General features: G+C 37.4%; 1 protein-coding gene across 4 annotated transcripts in view; it reads left to right on the top strand.

The window, feature by feature from the left end:
• The window catches only part of LOC143038134 (sialin-like), a 138,379-nt gene extending 114,827 nt beyond the window's left edge, over positions 1-23,552 (top strand). For all 4 annotated transcript variants that reach the window (XM_076207139.1, XM_076207138.1, XM_076207137.1 and 1 more), the window contains 5 exons: positions 1,528-1,748; positions 13,006-13,155; positions 13,377-13,509; positions 15,240-15,481; positions 17,449-23,552. In XM_076207139.1, the coding sequence (XP_076063254.1) occupies positions 1,528-1,748; positions 13,006-13,155; positions 13,377-13,509; positions 15,240-15,481; positions 17,449-17,625 (923 nt within the window). In that variant the 3' untranslated portion in view covers positions 17,626-23,552. The remainder of the gene's footprint in view (positions 1-1,527; positions 1,749-13,005; positions 13,156-13,376; positions 13,510-15,239; positions 15,482-17,448) is intronic.
• Positions 23,553-24,060: the final 508 nt, after the last annotated feature.

Below are 24,060 nucleotides of genomic sequence, written 5' to 3'. Positions count from 1 at the left end.
TTACAAAAGGTATTTGATAAAGTACCACACAAAAAGCTATTAAGAAAACTCAAAACAACAGGAGGTGTACAAGGGAAATAATTGGAATGGATGGAAGATTTCTTGCATGGGAGAAAAATAAGGGTGGTACTTAGAGATAAAAACTCGAACTGAGAAAAAATGATAAGTGGAGTCCCACAAGGTTCAGTATTAGCTCTCCAATAGTGTTTGCTATATATATAAATGGCATGGATGAAGATGTACTGTAAAATGTTATATGAACTTCTTTGCAGATGATGCAAAACTACTAAAGAAAGTAAGTGTAGAAAAAGACTGAATCACTACAGAGAGACCTGGACAAAGTCTGGGAATGGAGCCAAAAGTGGGAGGTGAACTTCAACATCAAGAAAAGTAGTATAATAGAGTTTGGAAAAATAAAATAAAAATATATCAGGACAATATAAAATTGGTACAAAGGAAGTAAAGAAAGCTTTGAAAATGACCTAGGACATGTCCCCAAACAAGCATATAAACAAAATAGTCAGAGAAACCTACAATTTACTAAGATCAATAAAGGTGGCTTTTAATTATTTGGATGAAGTAATGGTAAAAAAAATATTAGTCACACTGATAAGACCAAGATTGGAGTATGCTGCAACACTATGGACACCCAGTACAAAATAGAATATAAAGAAATTAGAAAGAATCCAAAGAGCAATGACAGATGACCCCAACCCTGGAACAAAGAAGAGAAAGAGGAGATCTATTGGCCATTTATAGAATCATGAAAGGTATGGATGTCCTTGACAGAGAAGACTTATTAAAGTGGGATAAAAGAAAAATAAGAGGACATGAAAAGAAACTCAAAAAGGATAGTTATAGAAGAGATCTGAGAAAAAATAGTTTTTCATAAAGAGTGGTGGATGTCTGGAACAAATTAGATGAAACAATAGTGTGTGCAAAACCCATACAAGAATTTAAGAACAAACTAGATGCTGAGAGATACAAAGACAGGTCACTTCAAGCATAGCTCCTCTTCCTGTATAGTACAAGTAGGTAAATACACATACACACAGAGGTAACGATATTGATATTAATTGTTGCCTCAAGTTTTATTTACTGAATACCTACAGCCCATCAGCAGCTGGAAACAGTCCTCAGGCCCTCCCATAAATCTCTCTGTGGAGAATTTTTGTAGTGTTGTCTATGTTGTTTTAGTATGAGCCTTCTTTTTTCCATCTTCTCAAATCCCAACAAACCCCTCCTCCTTCCCTTCCTGCTAATCCTGCCATCTCTATGATTCAACCTCTTTCTTTTTTGCGTCTTGTTCACCATCCTTATCCACTTTTTTATTTTTCTTGGACCTCCACTCCCTCTTTCATTTCCTCTGTTCTCTCTTTCTACTTTCATAATTGTGTCCACCACATGTTACCCCTTACATACTTCAAGGCAGTCACTGTATTTTTTACACCTTTCCCCATTCTCCAGCCCCCTCACCTCCAAAAGTTTTCATTAATGACATTTAACTCTTTTTTTTCTTTACCTTAGGTATGACACTTGGGACACTGGTGTGCATGCCCTTCTCTGGAATTCTGGCCTCTGAGCTTGGCTGGGAATCAATCTTTTACGTGCAGGGTGGCCTCTCCCTTTTGTGGTACGTCCTCTGGCTGATCTTCGTCTATGATAGTGCAGGGAAACACCCATGGATCTCCGTCAAGGAAAAGACATACATCGAAACCAGCTTGGACCCAACAGGTGGCTCACATGAGGTAAGGGTGGAGGAAAAAAACAAAAAAGGCAAAAGGATTCTGTTTTTATTAATTGATGTATTATGATTGTATGAAGGAAAAACATGACCCATAGGTATATTATCTTCATCTGCTACACAGAATAGGGGTTTGCTATAAGATAAAACAGTGGGAAGGTACTAGGTCTAGTCATCAGGCCATGCTATGGAAGACTTGTGTCTCACTGCACTGCTTTTAACCCAAGCAAAATGGCAAGGAGCAGGGCAACCTTTTATCCCTTAGTACTGGGGTGAGAGGAATGGTTGCTTTGTTTGTGTGTATTTACCTAATTGTAGTATAAAGAAAAAGGAATAATGCTTGTTGGGTCCCATCACCTATTCTCTAATTATTTATCATACTTGATTTCAAATTATCATATTTAGATTTGAACTTGTGTATTGTTTGAGATTGGGCTATATCACTTCCTAAGCTATTCCATGTATTTATGCATCTATATGGAAAACTATTTCTTCACATCCTCTAGATATGTTGTTTTTCTTGTCTAAGGATGTGAAGAAATGTGTGTGTGTGTGTATTTACCTAATTGTAGTATACAAGAAAAGAGCAATGCTCACTGGGTCCTGTCTCCTATTCTCTAGTTTTCTAACATACCTAGACTCAAATTCATATATGGTTCTAACTTAATCTATGTCTTTGATTTCCAAATATCATACTTAGATTTGAACTCATGCATTGTCTGAGCTTGAGCTGTATCGCTTTCTAAGCTATTCCACATATACATTTATATGGAAAACTGTATTTCTTCACATCCTTTCCATGTGTGGTCTATCATAATTTACTTTCATGACCTCCTAAAGCCCTCCCATCTTCAATCAGGAGATCTCTTCTATCTGTAGTGACCTGAACACCATAATCCTGTAACATCTTTATCTTTTAGTTCTTCCTCATTGGGTTTATCTGCCATGCTGCGGACCAGTTTGGTTGCTGCCCTTTGTATTCTCTCAATCTTGCTCATATACTTCACTCTGTGTGGGGACCATACTTTTACCTTTACCTAGTTGTATTATATGGGAAGGGAGCTATGCTTGTGGTGACCTGTCTTTGTAGCTTTCAACATCAAGTTTGTTCTTAAAATCGTGAATAGCATTTGCAGACACTGTTTTTTCAACTAAGACATTCCATATATCCAGCACTCTGTGAGGAAAGCTATTCTTTTTCCTATCTCTTCTATAGTTGTCCTTTTTGAGTTTCTTTTCATGACCTCTTGTTTTTCCATGTGTGCATATTTACAAAATAGTAACTAATTGTAGTGTACAGGAAAAGAGCAATGTTCATATGGTCCCATCTCCTACTCTGCAATTCATAATGTATGAGTGTGTGTGTGTTTGCCTAGTTGTAACATGTGGGATTGGAGCTATGCTCATGAGGTGCTGTCCCTTTGCCTCTGATTATTCAATTTTGCTTAAAATTAATTTATATTGTTGACTTGGATTACATTTACATTCAATTTATTCAATAAATTGGCATATGCACAACTTGACGATAGGTATGATAAACTGGGGAGTATGAGATGGGACCCGCACGTGTCGCACCTTTCCTTGATACTACAGTTAGCTAAATACAAATGTGTGAAACACTCTACTTCCTAGCATCTTTTAAACATTCTTGCTCTTTCAATTTTTTTTTTTTTTTTTTTTTTTTTCATTTTTACTATGACCTCTTGTTCATCTTTCATTCCATAACAGTAGATCCCCTTTGTCCCTTTTTCTATATTTTTTTCTGTTCTAAATATCATTATCATGTCACCTTTCTTGGTTCTTCCAATGTAGGAATTCCCAGGTTTCTCAATCTTTTGGGATCATTGGGTGTGAGGGAAGCTTCAGGATTAGACAGAATGTCAAACTAGATACTCAGATAATGTAGGGAATAACAGGCAAACACAATTCAGTCTTATTGTATGTGCATGAAAAGAAGGCATAGTAGCCAAAGATCATCATTTAACTACTCCTTGGGAAGTGAGCCCATTACAAAAGCAAAAGAGGAGAGACCTGGGAGTCTTGATAAAAGACAGCCTGTCACCTGACAGACATATCAGCAGGATTGTGGGAGAGACATATGGACTACTGCAGAAGATCAAAGTGTCCATTCACTATATGGATGAAGATGTGATAAAAAAAATCATCAAAACTCTAAACTCTCCAAGACTGGAATATGTGTCGGTAGTATGGTCCCAATACAAAGTGAAGGATATAAGCAAAATGGAGAGAATACAAAGGGCAGCAACCAACCTAGTCTCCAGCCTTGCAGATAAACCATATGAGGAAAGACCAAAACCACTGGGTCTGCTAACTTTGAAAGAATAATGAGAAAGAGGTGATATGATTACAGTATTCAGGTCACTAAAGGGGATAGATTGCATTGACAGAAGAGATCTGATTAAAGATGGGAGAGCTTTAAGAGGTCATGGGAGCAAATTAAGAAAGACCACATGTCTAAAGGATGTGAAGAAATACAGTTTTCTATGTAGATGCATAGATACCTGGAATAGCTAAGGAAGTGATATAGCCCTAGCTCAAACAATACACAAGTTCAAATCTAAATGCAATAATTGTAAATCAAGGATGTAGATTAAGTTGGAACCATACATGAATTTTAGGCTGGGTAAGATGAATGATTAGAAAATAGGAGACAGGACCCAATAAGTGTTGCTCCGTTTCATGTATACTACAATTAAGTAAATACACACACACACACACACTTCAACGAACGGACGGCTTAGAGGACGTTCTGAAGAAAAAGTGAAATTTCGTGGATCCCAAAGCAAAGGAAGTACCTATTGTATTTACAGGGTGGGGGGAAATTGCTCGTGGTGTAGTGGGAAAGTGAGGAAAAAGGAGAAGGGGAGGGATTACTGAGGAAAATGGAAGGAAATGAGGAAGGGGAGGACTTGACCCAGGCAGGCAGGCGTCATTTAAACAAAAGGGGTCCTGACCAGCTGAGTGATGATGAAAGGTCTAACAAAAATGTAAAGATTAGAAACATAGATATGAGTAGCACAGTGGAAGGTGAGAATAATAATTTCCATGGATTTAATGAGGGGGGGACGGATACCAACCTCCCCCAACTAGCAAGACTCGAAGAAAAACTTGAACAAATGACTGAACATTGGGAGAGTAGATTTGATAGAATTTCAAAAATGGCTGAAAGGGTTGAAAGATTAGAAACACTAGAGAAAGCAAACAATAACTTAACTAAGGAAGTAGAAGAACTAAAAAGACAGTTAAAAGAAGTAAAAGAGGAGAATGAAGAATTAAAGAGGAATAATAAAGAAAACAAAGAGGCCATAGCTAAAGAAGCTATGAGTTGGAAGACAACCCAAGAAGACAATAAAGTGGCATTCACTGACATAATTAAACAGCAAATGAAAGAACAAAATGAAGACTCAATTATTAAAGTGATAAGACAAAAGAAGAATATAGTAAGAGATTTAGCAGATAAAAAGAAATGTATAATTATATTAGGAATGTAAGAGAAACACAACCCAGATAGAACCACAAGAATCAAAGAGGAAAATGAAAAAGTAAGCAGTTTACTAGAATCAGTTCAGGAAGATGAGCCAGAAATAATGAAACAAATAGAAGAGAAATTCAGACTCGGGAAATATAGTACAGACAAGACCAGACCAATTAAGATTAAATTCAGGTCACAAACGACAGCAGAGAATATCTTATCCAAAACAGGGAAACTAGCAACAAGTGAACAATATAAAAAGGTATGGATAAAAAGGGAAATGAATAAAGAGGAAAGAGAGGAAGAAATAAGGAAAAAAAATGAAGCTAAGAGAAAAAACGAGACCAGAACGGAGACAGAAAAACAAGAATTCTACTGGAGAGTAGTGAATATGAAATTGAAGAAATGGAGCATAACAGAGAGAAACTCAAAAGAAACAGAGAATACAATGGAAATAACAGAAAGTTAAAAGTATCCTACACAAATATAGATGGATTAATAACAGGACTGAATGAACTGAACAAATATCTGAAAGAAAGAGATCCGGACATAATGGGAATTGTTGAAACAAAATTAAAAGGCCCACTACCACCCAACAGCATAGGACACAATACATATAATTATTGGATTAGAAACAGAGAGATAAAACAAGGGGGTGGAGTTATGTTCCTGACTAAGAAGGATATAAGCGTGAAGAGTGTCACATATGGGAACAATACAGTAGAGATGATTATGATAGAAGTAGAAGATAGAGATAAGAAGAGCAGAAAATTTGTAATAAACTACGTGCCCCCCAAAACAGCCTCGTGGGAAGAGAATGAACATAAAAGCATGTTAGAAGACACAAGAATAACACTAAACAAGATAATGGAAGAGGGAGGAAGAATAGTTTTGATGGGCGACTATAATTGCAAAGAAATATGCTGGGAAGAGATGACCGTAAAGGGTGGAGAAGACTCATGGGGAAGTATTCTACTTGAGATGATTACTGACCACACAATGACACAATGGATCCAAGAGAACACCAGGTATAGAAATGATGAAGAACCATCGAGACTAGACCTAATATTCACATCAGAACCTGAAATAGTGGAAAAGATAGAATACCAGGCACCAATAAGCAAAAGTGACCACATATTGATAGAACTAGAACTAAATGAGAAAAAATACATAAAAAGAAATGAACAATATAGAAAAGGAAGATTGATGTATGAAAAAGCAAATTTTGATAAATTAAGAGAATTCTCCCAAAATGAAAACTGGGAAAGAATACACAAAGAAGATACAACAGTAGAAGAGAAATGGAATATTTTGACAAAAATCTATAAAAAGGTAGTAGAAAAGTATGTCCCAAGACAAAAACAGGAAAAAGAATATATAAAGTGCTGGTACAAAAAAAGTTGTAGGGAGATAAAAGACAAAAGAGACAAAGCTTGGGCTAAATGGAAGAAAAACAAAAAACCAGAAAAATGGAAAATATATACTTGTTATAGAAATGAATATGTACAAGCGTGCAGAGAGGAAAAGAGAAAATATGAAAAAGATGTCATAGAAAAATGTAAAGATCAACCAAATCTATTCTACAGATTTGTAAACAACAAACTGAAAAATAAACAAGATTTGGAGAAATTAAGACAAGGAGGAATTGAATACACAGAGGAAATTGAAATGGCGGGAATTATGAGCAAACATTTTAAATCTGTGTTTACAAGGGAGAACATACAACCTGAAGAGATTGAATGGAAAGAGAAAGTCCCCCCTATGAAAGAAATAGAAGTAACAAAGAATGAAATATTGAAACACTTGAGTAATCTTGATGTCAGAAAATCGCATGGACCAGATGAAATAGCAAACTGGATACTGAAAGAATGCAGGAATGAACTGACAGACATAATATATAGCATAATAAACAGTTCCTTGAAAGAAGGTAAAGTTCCAGAAGATTGGAAAAAAGCAAATATAGTACCTATATATAAAGGGGGAAATAAAGAAGACCCTAACAACTATAGGCCAGTCTCTCTAACAAGTACAATAGCAAAAATTTGTGAAAGAATTGTGAAAAATAGATGGGTAAAATATTTAGAAAAAACCTGCTAAATCCAAGACAATTTGGATTCAGACAAGGACGATCATGCGTCACCAATTTAATATGTTTCTATTCAAGGCTAATAGATATAATACAAGAAAGAGATGGATGGGCTGATTGCGCATTTCTAGACCTAAAAAAAGCTTTTGACAAAGTACCACATAAAAAGTTGCTTAAGAAATTAGAAACTGAAGGAGGAATACAGGGCAAACTACTAAATTGGAGCAAATATAGTACCTATATATAAAGGGGAAAATAAAGAAGACCCTAACAACTATAGGCCAGGTCCTGGAGCTGCAGCGTCTACGTCGTGGGACCACCCCCCAACCTCAAGAGTTGGGGGCCAAATGGCAGCAACTACCCCTGGCCACCGGCTCTACACAGGTGGCACCGATCCCCAAGAGGAGCTACGCCTACCTTGGGGAGTACCACAATCCTTTTTCCCAACATGCAATATTACGTTTTTTCTGCACCAAGGGGTGATTTTCCGGCGATCACCCCTCTTCTTCTACTTTTAGCTGGAGATGTAGAGAGCAATCCTGGGCCCACCACAAAATACACATGCCCAACATGCTCTAAACCCATTACTTCGAGCAGACAGACAAAGGGCTCAGTTCAGTGCAATATGTGCAAAAACTGGGCCCACCTCACTTGTACAACACTTGCTGACACAAACCAATACACAAACATTTGGACATGTTCTACCTGCCCTCCAGTAACTCCACTCCCACCTCCCCAACCACAGCCAGCACCCTCACCCACTCCCAATTTCCCTCTGCCCTTACCCCCGATTAGTACTCCCCTTCCTTTGTCCCCGATCTCTCCTTTCCCCCCCTCTGACTCAGATCCTACACCTTCCCCACTACCACCCCAACCTCAACCCCAAACGGCAACATACAACACATACAAAACACACAACATCAACATATTACAACACAACATTGACGGTATTAACACGAAAAAACATGAACTTGAACACTTTCTTAAACAACACAACATACACATTGCGATTTTACAAGAAACAAAACTAAGACACACAAAACACCATCATTTCATAATTACACCACCATCAGACAAGACCGGACTGACGGCTATGGCGGTGGACTCATCACCCTGATCCACCACTCCATCTGTTTTGTGGACACAAGTGCCACAACCAAAATTCTCCTCCCTACCACAGATAACACAACAGAAATCCAATCCATTTGAATCCGCACAGGCAACAAATCAACACTGACAATAGTTAACATGTACATTCCCCCCCAATCATCCCCCACAGTTCCAGACACCTTCAGGCCTCATTTTAGCCAACTAGCCTCAATCCCCAACCTGATCATGGGTGGAGACTTCAACGCCAAGTCGTCTGCCTGGTATGTCGACAACCCTGACACAGACAGAGGGCTTGATATACAGACTCAGTTTGACTCATTGACTATCATGAACAACACACATAATCATACACATATCCCACACCAAGCCCTCTACACTCCCTCCTCTCCTGATATCACCTTTTGCTCCCCCTGCCTAACCCCAACAACATCATGGAGAGTGGTCGGAACCCTTGGCTCTGACCACCTTCCAATCATCATCACCACCAAAACAAGATGCACCCCAGTCGGCCACAGACACACTTACACCAATTACAAGAGAGCTAACTGGGAAGCTTTTACTGAAGAGACAGAACAACATTTTGAAACACTTAACAGTACACCAATCACAAACATAAACAATGCTGTGCACACTTTAATACAATCATACAAAATGCAGACAAGAGATACATCCCTAGAGGCAACAGAAAATCACACAACCCCAACTTCACACCAGAAATCCAAAGCCTCATCAGACAATGTGACACACTTAAACACGATACCCCCACACCTATCCCTCAAAACATAGCAGACCAAATACAAACACTAAACACTGTGATTGCCAATAAAATACATGAACAAAAAACACAAAATTGGCAAAACTTTATCAATACACTTGATCACAAAACAAACACCAGCAAATTGTACAAAACACTCAACAGCATTACACTATCCAACAGTAACACTACACGCTCTCACGCAGCAATAATCACAACAACAGATAATCTACCCTCAAACAGACAACAAGCAAACGCACTCATACGTCATTTTGCACAGACAAGCCATCTCACTTCTCACCCTGACGACCGACGCACCATTCGATGTAAGAAAGACTTTCCCACAGACTCAGACTATATACCCTTCATAGACAGTCAGACAAAACTCATAATACATAGTCTCAAGCACTCATCTGCCTGTGGCCCTGATAACATAAGCAACATCCACCTAAAACACATTGGACCACAAGGTATACACGCACTCACAAACATTGCAAACTACAGCTATTCACACAACACTATACCCAACATCTGGAAGCATGGTAAAATAATCACCATTCCAAAACCGAACAAAGACCCAACAATCCCAACATCGCACCGTCCAATCACACTTCTCTGCACCCCCTCTAAAGTCATTGAACGCCTAATACTTAAACTTGTCACACCACATATTCCCCTTGCTGACTCACAACACGGTTTTAGGCCACTACACTCCACAAACACTCTTCTGACAAACCTCACACAAAGAATTTTAGATGGCATCAATTCAGATAGGCCCCACCAAAGAACACTTCTTATAACATTAGACATTAGTAAAGCTTTTGATGCTATCCCCCGCCACAACCTAACAAATAAAATATATAACACAGACATGCACAATAACACCAAAAGATGGCTGGCCAATTATCTGGCAGGTAGGAATGCTTACGTGTCATATAATGGCCAATCATCGCACATCAGAAACATTAAGAACGGAGTACCACAGGGCTCGGTTCTATCCCCCACACTATTTAATCTATACATGCATGACTTACCCACGCCAGACACCTCAGAAATACAAATCTCTTCCTACGCAGAAGACATAACAATCACATGCACACATCGTAACACAGACAAAGCTGCAGAAATAATCCAGCCATACCTTGACACACTCAACACATGGTTCATCACAAACAGACTCAAAATAGCTCCAACCAAATCTACAGCAACACTTCTCACAAACTGGACAAAAGAACACAAATACATACCTCATCTCTACATCAACAACACTCTAATACCACACACAAACACACCGAAAATTCTTGGTGTAACATACGATACATCCATGTCTTTCAAACAACACATCACAAACATAAAAAACAAATGCACACCCAGACTTAACGCACTTAAGTCAATCACTGGAACAACATTTGGACAAAACAAAGAAACTAATATAACAATATACAAACAATGCATACGCTCAGTGTTGAATTATGCGAGTCCTGCATGGGCTCCTAATCTCAGTGAGACACACCACAACACCCTTCAAATCATACAAAACAAAGCCCTAAAAACAATTACAGGCTGCACAAATACAACACCTACAGACCATTTACACCATGAAACAAAAGTCCTCAAAGTCAAGGACCACCTCGACATGAGAGGCACACAAACACTTGCCGCAGCCACCACAAACACATTACACCCGCTACACTACATAACAGAACACCCACACACACCAAGAAACATTAAAACAACACCCAAAGACCTTTATCACGCTCAGATACTCTCTTCTCTTCCTCCACAACCACCAAATACCAGCCTCCGGAAACATATTCATAATCATATCACTCACCGCTCCATTAACACACTGAAAGACAACACACTGCTGCATGCCAGACCCCCTGATATCCACCCTTCTGAATCTTCTCTCCCACGAAAGGACAGAGTCCACTTGGCCTGACTGAGGTGCTGTCACCACCCAGCACTTCTAAGCTACCAGAAGAGGCTGGATGACTGCGTTGTGAACAGCTGCCCAGGATGTAACACTTCACCCCATACCATACAACACATAATGGAAGACTGCATTATACACAATCATGTACGCAAACAACACAACATATGCTCTATAAAGGATTTGTGGGAAAACCCAGTTTCGGCTATGGCATTCCTTGGGGAGACGGGACTGCTCGGACAGACAGTCTAGGGAACGACAACAACAACAACAACAACTAAATTGGATGGAAGACTTTTTGCAAGAAAGAAAAATGAGAGTAGTGATAAGAGACCAACACTCAAACTGGGATGAAGTAATAAGCGGTGTTCCACAAGGAACGGTTCTGGCCCCAATAATGTTTGCTATATATATTAATGATATGGAGGAAGGAATTGAAAGCTATATGAGCTTCTTTGCAGATGATGCAAAACTATTGAAAAAAGTGAACACGGAAGAATATTGTGAATCACTACAGAGAGATCTAAACAAAGTACAGGAATGGAGTAGGAAGTGGGAAATGGAGTTCAATACAAAGAAGTGTAGTATAATGGAATTTGGAAAAAGTAAAAACAGAATAACAGGATCATATAAATTGGGAGAAGGAATAAAAAAAGTAGAATATGAAAAGGACCTGGGAGTCATTGTTATGAATAATATGTCATCTGAGAAACATATAAATAAGATTTTTGGAGAAACCTATAATTTAATAAGAACAATCAAAGTTGCATTTACATATCTGGATGAAGAAATGGTGAAGAAAATTCTAATCACCCTGATAAGACCAAGATTGGAATATGCAGCAACGATATGGTCACCAAGTACAAAAAAATGTATAAAAAAACTTGAAAGAATACAAAGAGCAATTACAAAATTGGCACCTACACTCACAAAACTATCATATGAAGAGAGACTAGCAAAACTTGAACTACAGACACTAGAGTAAAGAAGAGAGAGAGGAGATTTGATAACTATTTACAGAATCATGAAAGGCATAGAAATTACTGATAGAGAGAATCTGATAAAATGGGATGATAGAAATACAAGAAGACATAGAAAGAAAATAAAAAAGGACAGCTATAGAAGAGACCTGAAAAAGAACAGCTTTCCTCACAGAGTAATAGACAGTTGGAACAAGTTAGATGAGAAAGTGGTGTGTGCAAAAACAATACATGAATTTAAAAATAGTTTAGATAAAATGAGATATGAAGACGGGACCCCACGAGCATAGCTCCCCTTCCCGTAAAATACAACTAGGTAAATACACACACACAAATTTACAGATCTCTTGATTAGGATATGCATAGATACTTGGGATAGCTTAGAAAGCAATGTAACACAAACTGAAACAATACGTGACTTCAAATTTATATATGAAAACTGGAAATTAAGGAAATGGCCAAACTTGGAACCAAACATGAATTTGGATCTTTGTACAGTGAGTCCTCTTTATACGGTAATTCTTTATCCGGTAAATTCACAGTTACGGTATTCGGTAATTACTACCCTCGATTCTATTTACGGTAAGAAAAATTCACAGATACAGTATCCGCTAGATGTTTTGAGGAGGAAAGAGCATGGAGAAGGTATGTCTGCCATATCCTATTATTACATGTTATAATGGGTTTGGTATACGATAATTTCAATTTGCGGTAAGTTTTTCAGGAACGCATATGTACCGTATAATGAGGACTTACTGTATATGATAATTGGAAGGTGTGAGACAGGACCCCTGAAATGTTGTTCCTTTCCAGTATACTACAATTAAGTAAATACATAGAGGGAGGGAGTGATAGAGACACCATTTGATATTGCTGCAGTTCAACATAAACTTTTTTTCTTGCAGAAACTCTCAGTGCCATGGAAAAAGGTCTTCACATCAATGCCAATGTGGGCCATTATTGTCTCGCACACATGCAGCAATTGGGGTTGGTACATGCTTCTCGTCAAACTCCCCACATACATGAGATACATCCTCAAATTCGACATCAAATCGGTATGTAATTCCTAAGGAACCTCCACTTCCTGTGGTTGGAGGTTTTGGGAAGCATTGGGAAGAGGTTGCTCTCAGACTGAAATGATAATTTGTCTTTGTCCTGGTAAAGTTGATGGTTGATTGAGCGCCACCCATTTCCTCAATCTTGCACACAACATTTTGATTTGAAACCCTACTTCTGCTACAATTATAGTCTGACTGACCCCTCATACTTTTTTCAGAATGCAGGACTTTCTGCTGTCCCCTTCCTCTGCAACTGGATCTTCACTATAGGCATGGGCCAGACTCTTGATCTCTTAAGAAGTCGCAATGTGATTACTACTACCTTTGCTCGCAAGCTATCTACAGCTGTGGGTAAGTAGTAAACTACATTGTGGGGTCCTAGTCATGATACAGGTTAGCAGCTACAATACTAGATTTATTGTATAAATCTTAGTTTAATGTGTCAACATGTGAGGGTCAAAGATATGCAAAAAGTAGAACCTAGCCATGATACATCCATGTCTACTGGAAAAAACCCATTAAAGATTTTAAGGGTTTTAATTGTGAGAAGGAAAAGGTTGATAAAACCATCATTCATGAAGAAAATGAAATGGACAAGAAGTGATGGGAATTAACAAGTCAACAGAGAATCAAAAATTGATCCCAGGACATCAGTCAGATATTTGTTGAAGTTAGTACTCAAAGATCAAAGGTCTGATAAAGAATCCAAGATAAAAGACTTAAGGGTGCCTATTAGATAAAGTGATTATTCTTAACAAGGAACAGAAAGCAGAAATTAACCACTTTAGCATAATAATACTAAGGTCAAGTAAAAATAAAATATATAAAAGTTGATGGAAAAACAAAGAGAATGGTGGATAATTCATGGAATAAAAAAGTTAAACTGAGAAAGGTCATAAAACAACAGATGAGGAAAGAACAGTGTAGTGCCACCTCTGACACCCAATATATGTGGTGCCAGAATGATTACTACGATACAGAAAGTAGTTGTGAAGATCAGTAGTGCAGTGCCAATTTTGTAGGTACAGCTCAGGAGGGCCTGACAAAAGTCTGCCATCTCTCATGTTTCTTTATACATATGAAATGAGAAAGAATTGTTCACTTGATTCAAAAGGGTATAAAATGATTAGAGAAGTTCACTATAAAGTATTATAAGTATTTTAGGCCACCACCCACTTGTAGAGGTGCTGGAGCACTACAGCTATCTTTGACAGCACTGCACCTCTAGTGAAGATATGTAAAAATAGGGATGCAGTAGATAAAAGAAAATATGTAATAATTTCAGGATAGAAATAGGATCATCTTGTATCATGGGTGGCAAGGAGGAAGCATAAACTGCAGCATGCAAGAGAAATTACATCAACAACTGTAGGAAGATTCTAGGGCACATGGTCAGATAGAAAAAGTGTTTAAGTTAGATCTGCTAATCTGTTGCCCCAGCATCTCACACAGATGATAATACCTCATCTTCCTCATCCTTAACTGTCCTACCCAGGCTCTACTTGGACAACAACATTTCTTCCTAGTAACTTATGGGACAATCTGGTGGCTATTACCAGTTACCTGGTAGCCATGAGTATCCTGCAAGAGACATGATTATCCCACAGGTCACTTATATAAGAGATACTATGTTGTTTCTTTGGTCATGGTTGACTAGGGGTGAGCAAAGTCACTGGTGATTTCTGAGGGAGGCCTATGTGCCAAAGGTTGTTAGAAAGGGCTGCAACCTTTGGCACAGAAGCCTCCCCTCTTTACTGCTTGACCTTGTCTATTTTTAAGTATGTATATTTTCCATTCCACTAACTTGTTCTGTGGCATAATGGAATAGGGGGTGATTTAGGTGCCTTGTGTACCTGGTTCAATTCCTTACATAAGAAAAATCCTAGTCTTACTATTAGAGTAAAACTAGTGTCCACTCGACCAATAGGGGTTTACTCAAGTGTTCCATTCTAGGCCCCAGGTTATACAACAAACAATGTCTTATAGTGACCATGCATACCCTAATCACACATTTTTATGCAAGAATCATGTTTTTATATATTTATTTTATTTATTTATATTATATATTTTTTCTCTTACAGCTGCACTTCTGCCAGCCTTGTGCCTGGTTCTTGTGACCTATGTGGGCTGCAATACAGACCTTGCTGTCGTTTTGTTGACCATAGGTACCATGTTCTATGGTGCCATGTATTCTGGTTTCCTCTCTAACCACATTGACATTGCACCATCTTTCGCTGGCACACTGATGGGTATCTCCAACACTGTTGCCACTATCCCAGGCATTGTGGTGCCATCCTTCGTTGGCTACATGACCCATGGCAATGTAAGTAGAGTCCAGTGATCATATATTTAGCCTATTTGCTAGTGTCATTCTTATGTACAGGTACTCCTCGTTTAACGACCTACTCGGTTAGCGACAATGCGGAGTTACGACAGGCTTTGTGACAGACGTTTAACGTAAATCTCCCGAAGTTATGACGTCGTGTACGATAATTAAGTTGGCTGAGGCAAATTTGTATGATGTTATAATTGAACTTGTACGGTGTATATTAGCTGTGAGGTAAAGTGTTCTGAAGGTTAGGTCTACATTACCGTACTGCAAGCCGAAAAAACTACCTGGGGTACAGTATATACCGGTAGTGGTAAATTTTTAGTTTCGACCATGGGAGCAATATAGCAATGGAAATTAATTATTAATTTTGTAAATTATAATGTATCAAAGTAATATGCAATTTTGTGAGCGGAAAAAAAAAAGTGCTAAAACAAATTTCGTAAGTAACGAAGTCATGTCGGACGAATGGTACACTATGTTATGATAGATGCCGATGTCGAAGAAATAAAAGGATGATGAATTCGTCTAACCTAAACTAAACTAACCTGACCTGTGTTTGATAAATCATTACCTGCAAATTAAATGTCATCCGGCTCGTCCTCGTTGTCGTCGTCGTGAGAGACGTTGGCAGACGACAAGATGGCGTCCCAATCCTATGCTACCGACTTCGTTCATTAGCATATTTTCTTGTAGCATGGTATTTTTTACTTTCATTTCCGCCCACAAAATTGCATATTACGTTGATACATTTTAATTTACAAAATTAATAATTAATTTTCTATTGCTATATTGCGCCCATGGTCGAAACTAAAAAAATACCCCGGTATTCAATATGGAATGTCAGCATACGTGGATTTGGTCATATACGGTAATTTCAGGAACCTAACCACCGTAAATAAACAGTAAATAAAGCTTTAATGTACTGTATAAAAGAGGGAAAATACACGAAAATAAAGATACATGTATTGCTGGACATTGTACATACAGTACATGTACGTATAGTATACACTTTCGCTTAACGACCAATTCGCTTAACGACGGCGAAGCCGGTCCCAATTGTCGTCGTTAAACGAGGAGTGCCTGTATTTGTTTTAGTTAATTACTTTTTTATGATCTTGAAATAAGTCTTTGATATAAATTTCTGTTTAGAAAAGTGGAAATAAATCATTACTAATGACTGGTGTTTCTGACAGAATGCAATAAACTTTATCACAGAATAACTGAACACAACTCCCAAATATTCCATTCTCTTTTACTGATTGGAAACCTATAGCTGTACAGTGCTGGCAGTGGACCTTAGGTCCTCCCATAGATCTCTGGGATGAAAATCTTGACAAGTTTCTGTGTCGTAATAATGTAGGACTTTTCCTGTGACACTAGCTGAAAGTAGGTGGGGAGCAGTTGAAATTGAAAAATTTTGTGCCCACCCTAGAGACCTTCAGATGGATTTTAGGGGGTTAATAGGTTTTGCAAATGGACAGCAGGGAGATCATTTGTTCTGCTGTCAATCTTTTGAGGACCGCCATGATCAGGTACCTGTCATTGGCCCCTCTCCATCCATCATACCTAGTATTAAATTTGATTATGGTTTTGAAGTGGATCATATTGAGTGTGTGTTTTGATGTCACTTGCTAGCAGGAGGAGGAAGGGCACAGTTATTGGTTGTCAGCTCTCTCAGTGTGTGAAAAGGGAGTGGGGGATAAATAAAAATTAAGATAGAAAATTTTTAGATCTGGTTTGGACACCAAGTAGCAGCCTTTTGGGGCTGTACCTTCAGATGGAGGTGAGGTTTTTAATGGATTCTGAAGAGGGGTGGTAGGAATGATTCTATCCAATATCCAGAGAAGCTTCCATAAGTAGGTGTCACATCTATTTCTTCTGTAATTATGCAGCAGGAAACAAATAACCCACCAAGGCCTTGCAATAGTAATTTTTTTCTGTCTTTTTTGTTCTAACAGCAAACAGTAGAAGCTTGGAGGGTCATCTTCTATATCACAATGGGCATCCTGATGTTTTCTGCTGGGTTCTTCCTCATTTTTGGTTCTGGAGAACAACAGGAGTGGTCCAAAGCCAAAAAGACTGAGCATGTAGCGGCTGAAGAAGAAAACCTGAACATGCAACAGAAGGAAGTGTAGAAAATCAGAGGCTCTTGTGGAAAAGCAGCCGCAGTAATAGGGGAACAAACAGTATAAGGAAGCAGACTGTGTCATGCATATACCCAAAAGAAAAGTGAAAAAAGTTTCCTTAGTTGAGATTCTGGGTGGATGGAATGTAGGGACTCAATGAAACAAGAATGTTCCTCGACTATAATGGGAATTATGGCACATGTTTGCTATGGTGATGTCATGTCAAAGATGCAAGTGCATTCAGGTGTGTAAGTGTGTATATGTGCATTTACTTGTGTTTACCCTTTTTGACTGAGATCTGAGATCGGCATTTAAATTTTCATATGGTGTTCATAGATAGTGAGTCTGGAGCAGCATAGAACTCCCATTCCATTCTAGATCAATTCGAATCCAATAGTAACTCAGAGAGACATTGATTCTTTGGTTCACTTTGTTAACAGTTGACCAGTTGATGGCGTTCGTGCATTCAAGGGTATGATAATCCTGTTGCATATCTCTCACATGAAAGTATTATTCTGGATTTTTTTTTTAAGTTGATTACAAGTATGAGACCAAAGATTTGAGCCTAATGTCATTGAAAGGCTACCCAACAGGCAGTATGATAGAAAAAAAAAAAAAAAAAAAAAATCACCAAGAGCTCTTATTTTCTCCCTTGCATAAATTCAATGAGATTGACTCTCATCTCCACTTGACAAAGGCAGGTTATAATCTACTGTGCCTACTTTAGAAAATTACCAAGGCATCCTAGCACAGAAAGAATTAAAATTTGTTGGCTTGAGGATGATTTAATTGTGTTAATGGTATTAATTTCAGGTTTACATCACAAAAAGCTATTGCAGATAAGTTCTTGATGCTGATTGAAGGACATCAATTAAATTTTATGATGCACAGTCAGTAAATGAAGTATTAATGAGTAAACTGAACAAATTGATTGAAATACTGTATCAGTAATTACTTTCCAAAAACTGCCATGAACCATTGCATAGAAACATTCAAGTAGAAGTGACATTTCTATGGTTGGCCATCCTCAGCCCATAAGAAGCTCAGATTCCTCAAGCCTTATTTGTAACTCAAGTTTAGGGGACCTGTGATTATTAAGACACTGTGACATAATTTTCTTTGAGAGTACAGTGAAATATGTCCATTCTTTCTCTTTCTAAAGCAGCAGTAGCATTGTCTTATAACAATGGCCTTATGGCTTCAATACATTGTCACTTAAATAGTTGTTCTCACTGCCATGTAATGAAAAGGGGGGAAACTGATTTAGGCTCTTGGGCCCCACTATGGAGTTCCTCTGTCTTGCTGCATTGCCTCTGACCCAAGCAAGGGTGGTGGAATACAGATGAATGTTAATCCACAAGAAGCTAAGGAAAGAGGAACAACCAGTGAGTGTAGGGTGGGTGTATGCTTTAATTTTTCCACTTCACCTACCCTTAAAAAGGGGAAAGGGCCTCTTGGTGTGTGTGTTTGTATGTATATATATATATATATGTATATGTATTTTCACCAAGCAGAGTAGTTCACTTTATCAGTTTACTGTACTAAATATATTATAAATATATACTCCTTAATATTTTGATGGTCTGATTTATGATAATCTCAGTCAATATCACTGTGGCCAACTGCATGCATACTGCAGCCATGAGATCCAGCAGTACACTGCATAGACATTTACCTGTAAATGCAGTGGTACATAAAACTTCCACACAGACATCACTTTAAAAACATGAGTTGGATCCCTGGTCACATCATTAGTGAAGAAAGAATTAGTCCACCTTACAAATTATTATCATATGGTTCATGATGATAATCTAGATTGAAATGGTCTGTGTGATGCAGTTCTTGACCTACCATGTATGAGTATGAAGAGAAACAGTTCTGGATGAATATGAATAGATATATTCAGCTAGGTAAAAAAGCACCCATGCATGCACACCATTTGCAACATATTGTCTAAGGCAGGTATACCAAGGTATGGCTAATTATCGTACTTTGACTAATAGAAGAAACATGTAAGCCTCCCCCAGAACCTCTCACCTTAAAGCAAACCCTCTGGAGCCTTTCCTCCTGCTGCAGGAGAGCGAGAGCACATGCATGAAGTCCATCCAATATGACTTTCCTCCGAGGTCACAACAGAGGGGAAGACCAGTTTACCAGGCACTACCATCATCAAATGAGATAAAAGTTTGCTTCCTTAATGTTTTGTTATATCAGCACCTATGGTTGGAGGCTGTTGATGTATGACACTAATGACCTAAAATTGAGTCAGATGACTCAGTCATTCAACCCCTGGCACCTCCTGATGACAGACAAGCCAAAATTCACCAGGATGGGTAGCAAATTGCCACTTGGCCACACAGAAACAGTTTTTGGCTCTACAACATCAAGAGGAAGAGGAGTAGTATTGACCAAATATTTTGATCCCAGCATAGGTTGAAGTTCACAAAATAGGATGAATCAGAAGATAGTTTCTTTATATTTCTCTGGAGTTTGCATCATAGGAATTTTCTTGTGCTTAGAACATGGTTAGTAATGTCTGATAAAACTTGCAAAAGTTTCATCGCTTTAACAAACATTCTTTAAGCATTACTATTGCTATGGTTACCAGAGATGCAATGTTTTTAATGGTAAATGTTCATATTTCTCATTACTCTCATCTTGAGCATCATCCATCATCACTTAAGTAATTTTTGCAGTTATTAGTATTTCCATTTAAATCAAAAATATTTTTGAGGGTGATCTTGCTATTACATCCTATTTGCTTTTAGATATTTTCTCTATGTTTCCTCAAGTTATTTCTTGAGAAACATTGATATTTTCATTACCTAATAGACTTATATTCTTCTTTAAATAATCTCAATATTTTTATAGTCTTTGGTTCATCTTTGTACATCTGCAGTGTGATTTTCACTACAACTTATTGTGATTCATCTAAAGACAAAATCATGTGTAGTAGATATGATTAGGTAAATGCACATGCACACTTCCAAGCTGTGTTAACATGTGGGCAGATGATGCTTAGATCATGAGAACAATAAAAGATGAGGAAAACTGCAAGTTGTTACAGAAAGATCTTGACAATATTTATGTCAAGAATGGAAAATTAATATCAATGCCAAAAAAAAAAAAGTACAAAGTGTATTGGAAATGGGCAAAGTCACAGAAAGACTATCAATAAATTATTCAGTGGGAAATGAGACAGATACAAATGAATGCAAAGGAAAAGAAGGATCTGGGAACATTGGCCATGGACAGCTTGTCACCTGACAAATATATCAGCAAGATTATATTTTAGGCATACAGTTTATTGAACATAAAAGTATTTTACTACATAAGAATATATAATGTAAATATATATATATATGTATATATTGGATGTAAGTCTAAAAGGATAGAGGCTGGAGGAAGTGGATAACTTTAGGTATTTGGGGTCACATGTGGCAGGAAAGGGAGGAGTAGAGGTGGAGGTACATTGTAGATTGAGAGAAGGGATTTCTCCCTGTCTTCTCTTTTTCTGCATGAGGGGATGGAGAGAGGGGTGGCCTTACTGTGGATGTACCATGTCTTGCTGCATTGCATTTGACCCAGGCCAGTTGACAGATACAGGGATGACCCATCATCCATGAGGAACTGAAATGGGAGTGCTGGTGGAAGGGAGTGAAATGAGTGGGAATAGGTACATGCCTCTGACTGGGCTACATCCCTTATAATGGGAAAAAAGCTCTCAGTATATAGATACATATGTATATTTGTGTGTGTATGTGTATATATATATATATATATATATATGTATATATATATATATATGTGTATATATATATATATATATATATATATATATATATATATATATATATATATATCATACAATGCCAGATCCACCAGCAGTGGTGTGATTTCCACACAGTGAAATATATAAATCAGATGGAGAGGCAGTGATCAGATTGGTTCCCAGGCTTGCTGATAAATCATATAAAGAGACTAAAGCACTAGACCTGCCCTTGTTTAAAGAGAGAAGGTATGACATGGTTGTCATGAAAGGGAGTGTACAAATTTGACATCCATTTTATGAAGACATTCTTATATTCACTAACAGTCTATATTTTGCCTAAAATCTTGCTGATGTGTCTGTTAGGTGACAAATTATTGATGACCAACACTTGGAGATCTTTGTTCTTTTTTGCTTTTGTAATTGTTTCTGTCAATCGACCCATTGTCCTCGGCCTCTTTTGTAGGAGACCAACAGATCCCAGATGGCCAGCAGCAGCCATTAGATTGGCTCACTAAAGTCTTTTCCCATTGATTAAGATTTTTGTGATCTTCATTTTTGCACATTTCCAATGCTTTGCATTAATGTTAGTTTTCTCGAGGATGAAATGCAATCTCAGTACGCTAATTATATAGTAGCACCACTGACTTGAAAAGTGTGATTATTAGATTGTATTATTTCATTATAATTGCTATTATAATGAATTATGAGTTGTTGAAGTAATTATTATCATTATCTATTGTATTGTCACAAACCACTTCATCAGCTTCATCATTGTGACTAATCATCATGATTTCTGTGACTGTTTCAAGTGTGCAGAAAGGTTCTTTGCAAGAAGCAAAGATAGATAAGATATATGAACTCTAATTTTCCAGTAGGAATATACATGTTCATGTGTTGTAAAGACTGGGCACTGTAGAAAATGAACCTAAACACCAAAAATAAATTATATTGTAATGTACACCTATATATTATGGTATGTCCCATTTGTAATGTCAGATGCAGTATGACTTGCAAGTCATATATCATCTGAAGTTACTAATAAATGAAATAAGGAAATTGGCTTTTTAACTGAAGAAAATGATTTATATATTAGAATGTAAATATTTTTTGTCACATGTTGTAAAAGTGTCACATATAGATTCTTTATGCTGAATCCCAGAGTTTAAATATAGTGGATTGAATCCATTGCATAGCAACAGAAGGGGATATAATATCACATCCATGATGTTACATTAAATAATACATTCAAGTGCAAACTTTGCACTGAAATGTATACTTTAATGGTATAATTCTTGTCAATGGTGGCTCATGGTATAATTAAATTGGGAGCAGTGCAAACATGTATGACAACGTTAATGTTTACAACATTCCCCATGCGTGTTCTCTAAAGACACAGTGGTTGCAGCTCCTTGGAGTGTTGTGTGTTTGCAGTTCCTCTATTTCATACTACCATGAGCTGTCACTGCTTCTTGTATAATCTTATGTATCCAGTTCTTTTTGCAATGTGCAGTGATAATTTCCAGTATAACATGATCTACTATAAGAACAATTGTATTACAGCATTGTTTATGTTGTAATCTAAAGAAGTGATATATATAATGAAATCTACTAATTTGAAATATAAGGAATTTTTTTGCAGAATAAAGTGAGATTTATTTTATGATACACATAACATACTAGTGTGGAACTGTTGTTCTTTAAGTTGTTGAAAGGCATTTTATATGATCAGTGCTAAAGATATGTGCGGTAATGTATCACACAATAAATAGTTTGTATGATAAGATTATATACTTCATAAAGACTACAGTTAGTTTGTATTGCACTTCATGTGAAAGTTCCACAGCATAGTGAGTTTGTACTATTATGGTGTCGCCTGAAATTGTGAGTTTGTGTATGAGATAGAAAACAAATATTGTAAATTGTTTTCATATATTTTCTCTAAAGTCTTGTATGTAGCCTGCTATTTGCTGCATGAGGTAGATAATGGTGGAAACACAGCATGACATGACATTTACTGAGAGTTGCTGTGAAGTGCCATGAAATCAGGGCATTTGTGTCATAACTTACTGTGGCCATAATGCATTTGCTTCATTCAGGTAATATCTGAAGCAAAATATGTACTGCACTGCACCATTTCTGTAAAGAATAAAAAAATACTTCTGTTTATGGCTTGTACTTAAACCTTGAATATATAGATGGGTGTAGCATGTATTTAATGTGTGAACTGCAGTGACTTAGTGATGTCATATAAATCCTTGATAGCACAGATGAATTATTTTGTTGACCAACTTTTTGTTACCAAGAAGGCACCACAATGCTGAATAAAATGTCCTTGTGGCATCCAAAATAAAAGTAAAAATAACATTCAGTACAGAAAGGATCAACAGTATAAACCTTTTTTTTTTCCCCAAAAAGATACTACAGTAATTAATAAGATACCCATAACAAAAGATACATGTTATGAAAACTGTTGCCTAAGTTTCAGAGAGCCATAGCCTCATAGAAGCCAGCAACAGTCTTTGGGTCCCACTATAAATCCTCGGGAAGAAATTATGGCTGTGTTGTTTTAATGAAGGTCTATTTCTATTCCATCAACCTGGGTGGTGCAGTCACCAGCTGTCAGCTCCCCTTATGTGAAAATGTTTGAGGTAAAAAGTCAACCTAAATGAATA

This window comes from Oratosquilla oratoria, chromosome 23 (genome assembly GCF_046742065.1).
Source record: "Oratosquilla oratoria isolate Oo_2021 chromosome 23, ASM4674206v1, whole genome shotgun sequence".
Classification (NCBI taxonomy): Eukaryota; Metazoa; Arthropoda; class Malacostraca; order Stomatopoda; family Squillidae; genus Oratosquilla; species Oratosquilla oratoria.
This window is presented reverse-complemented; position numbering and strand designations above follow the sequence as displayed.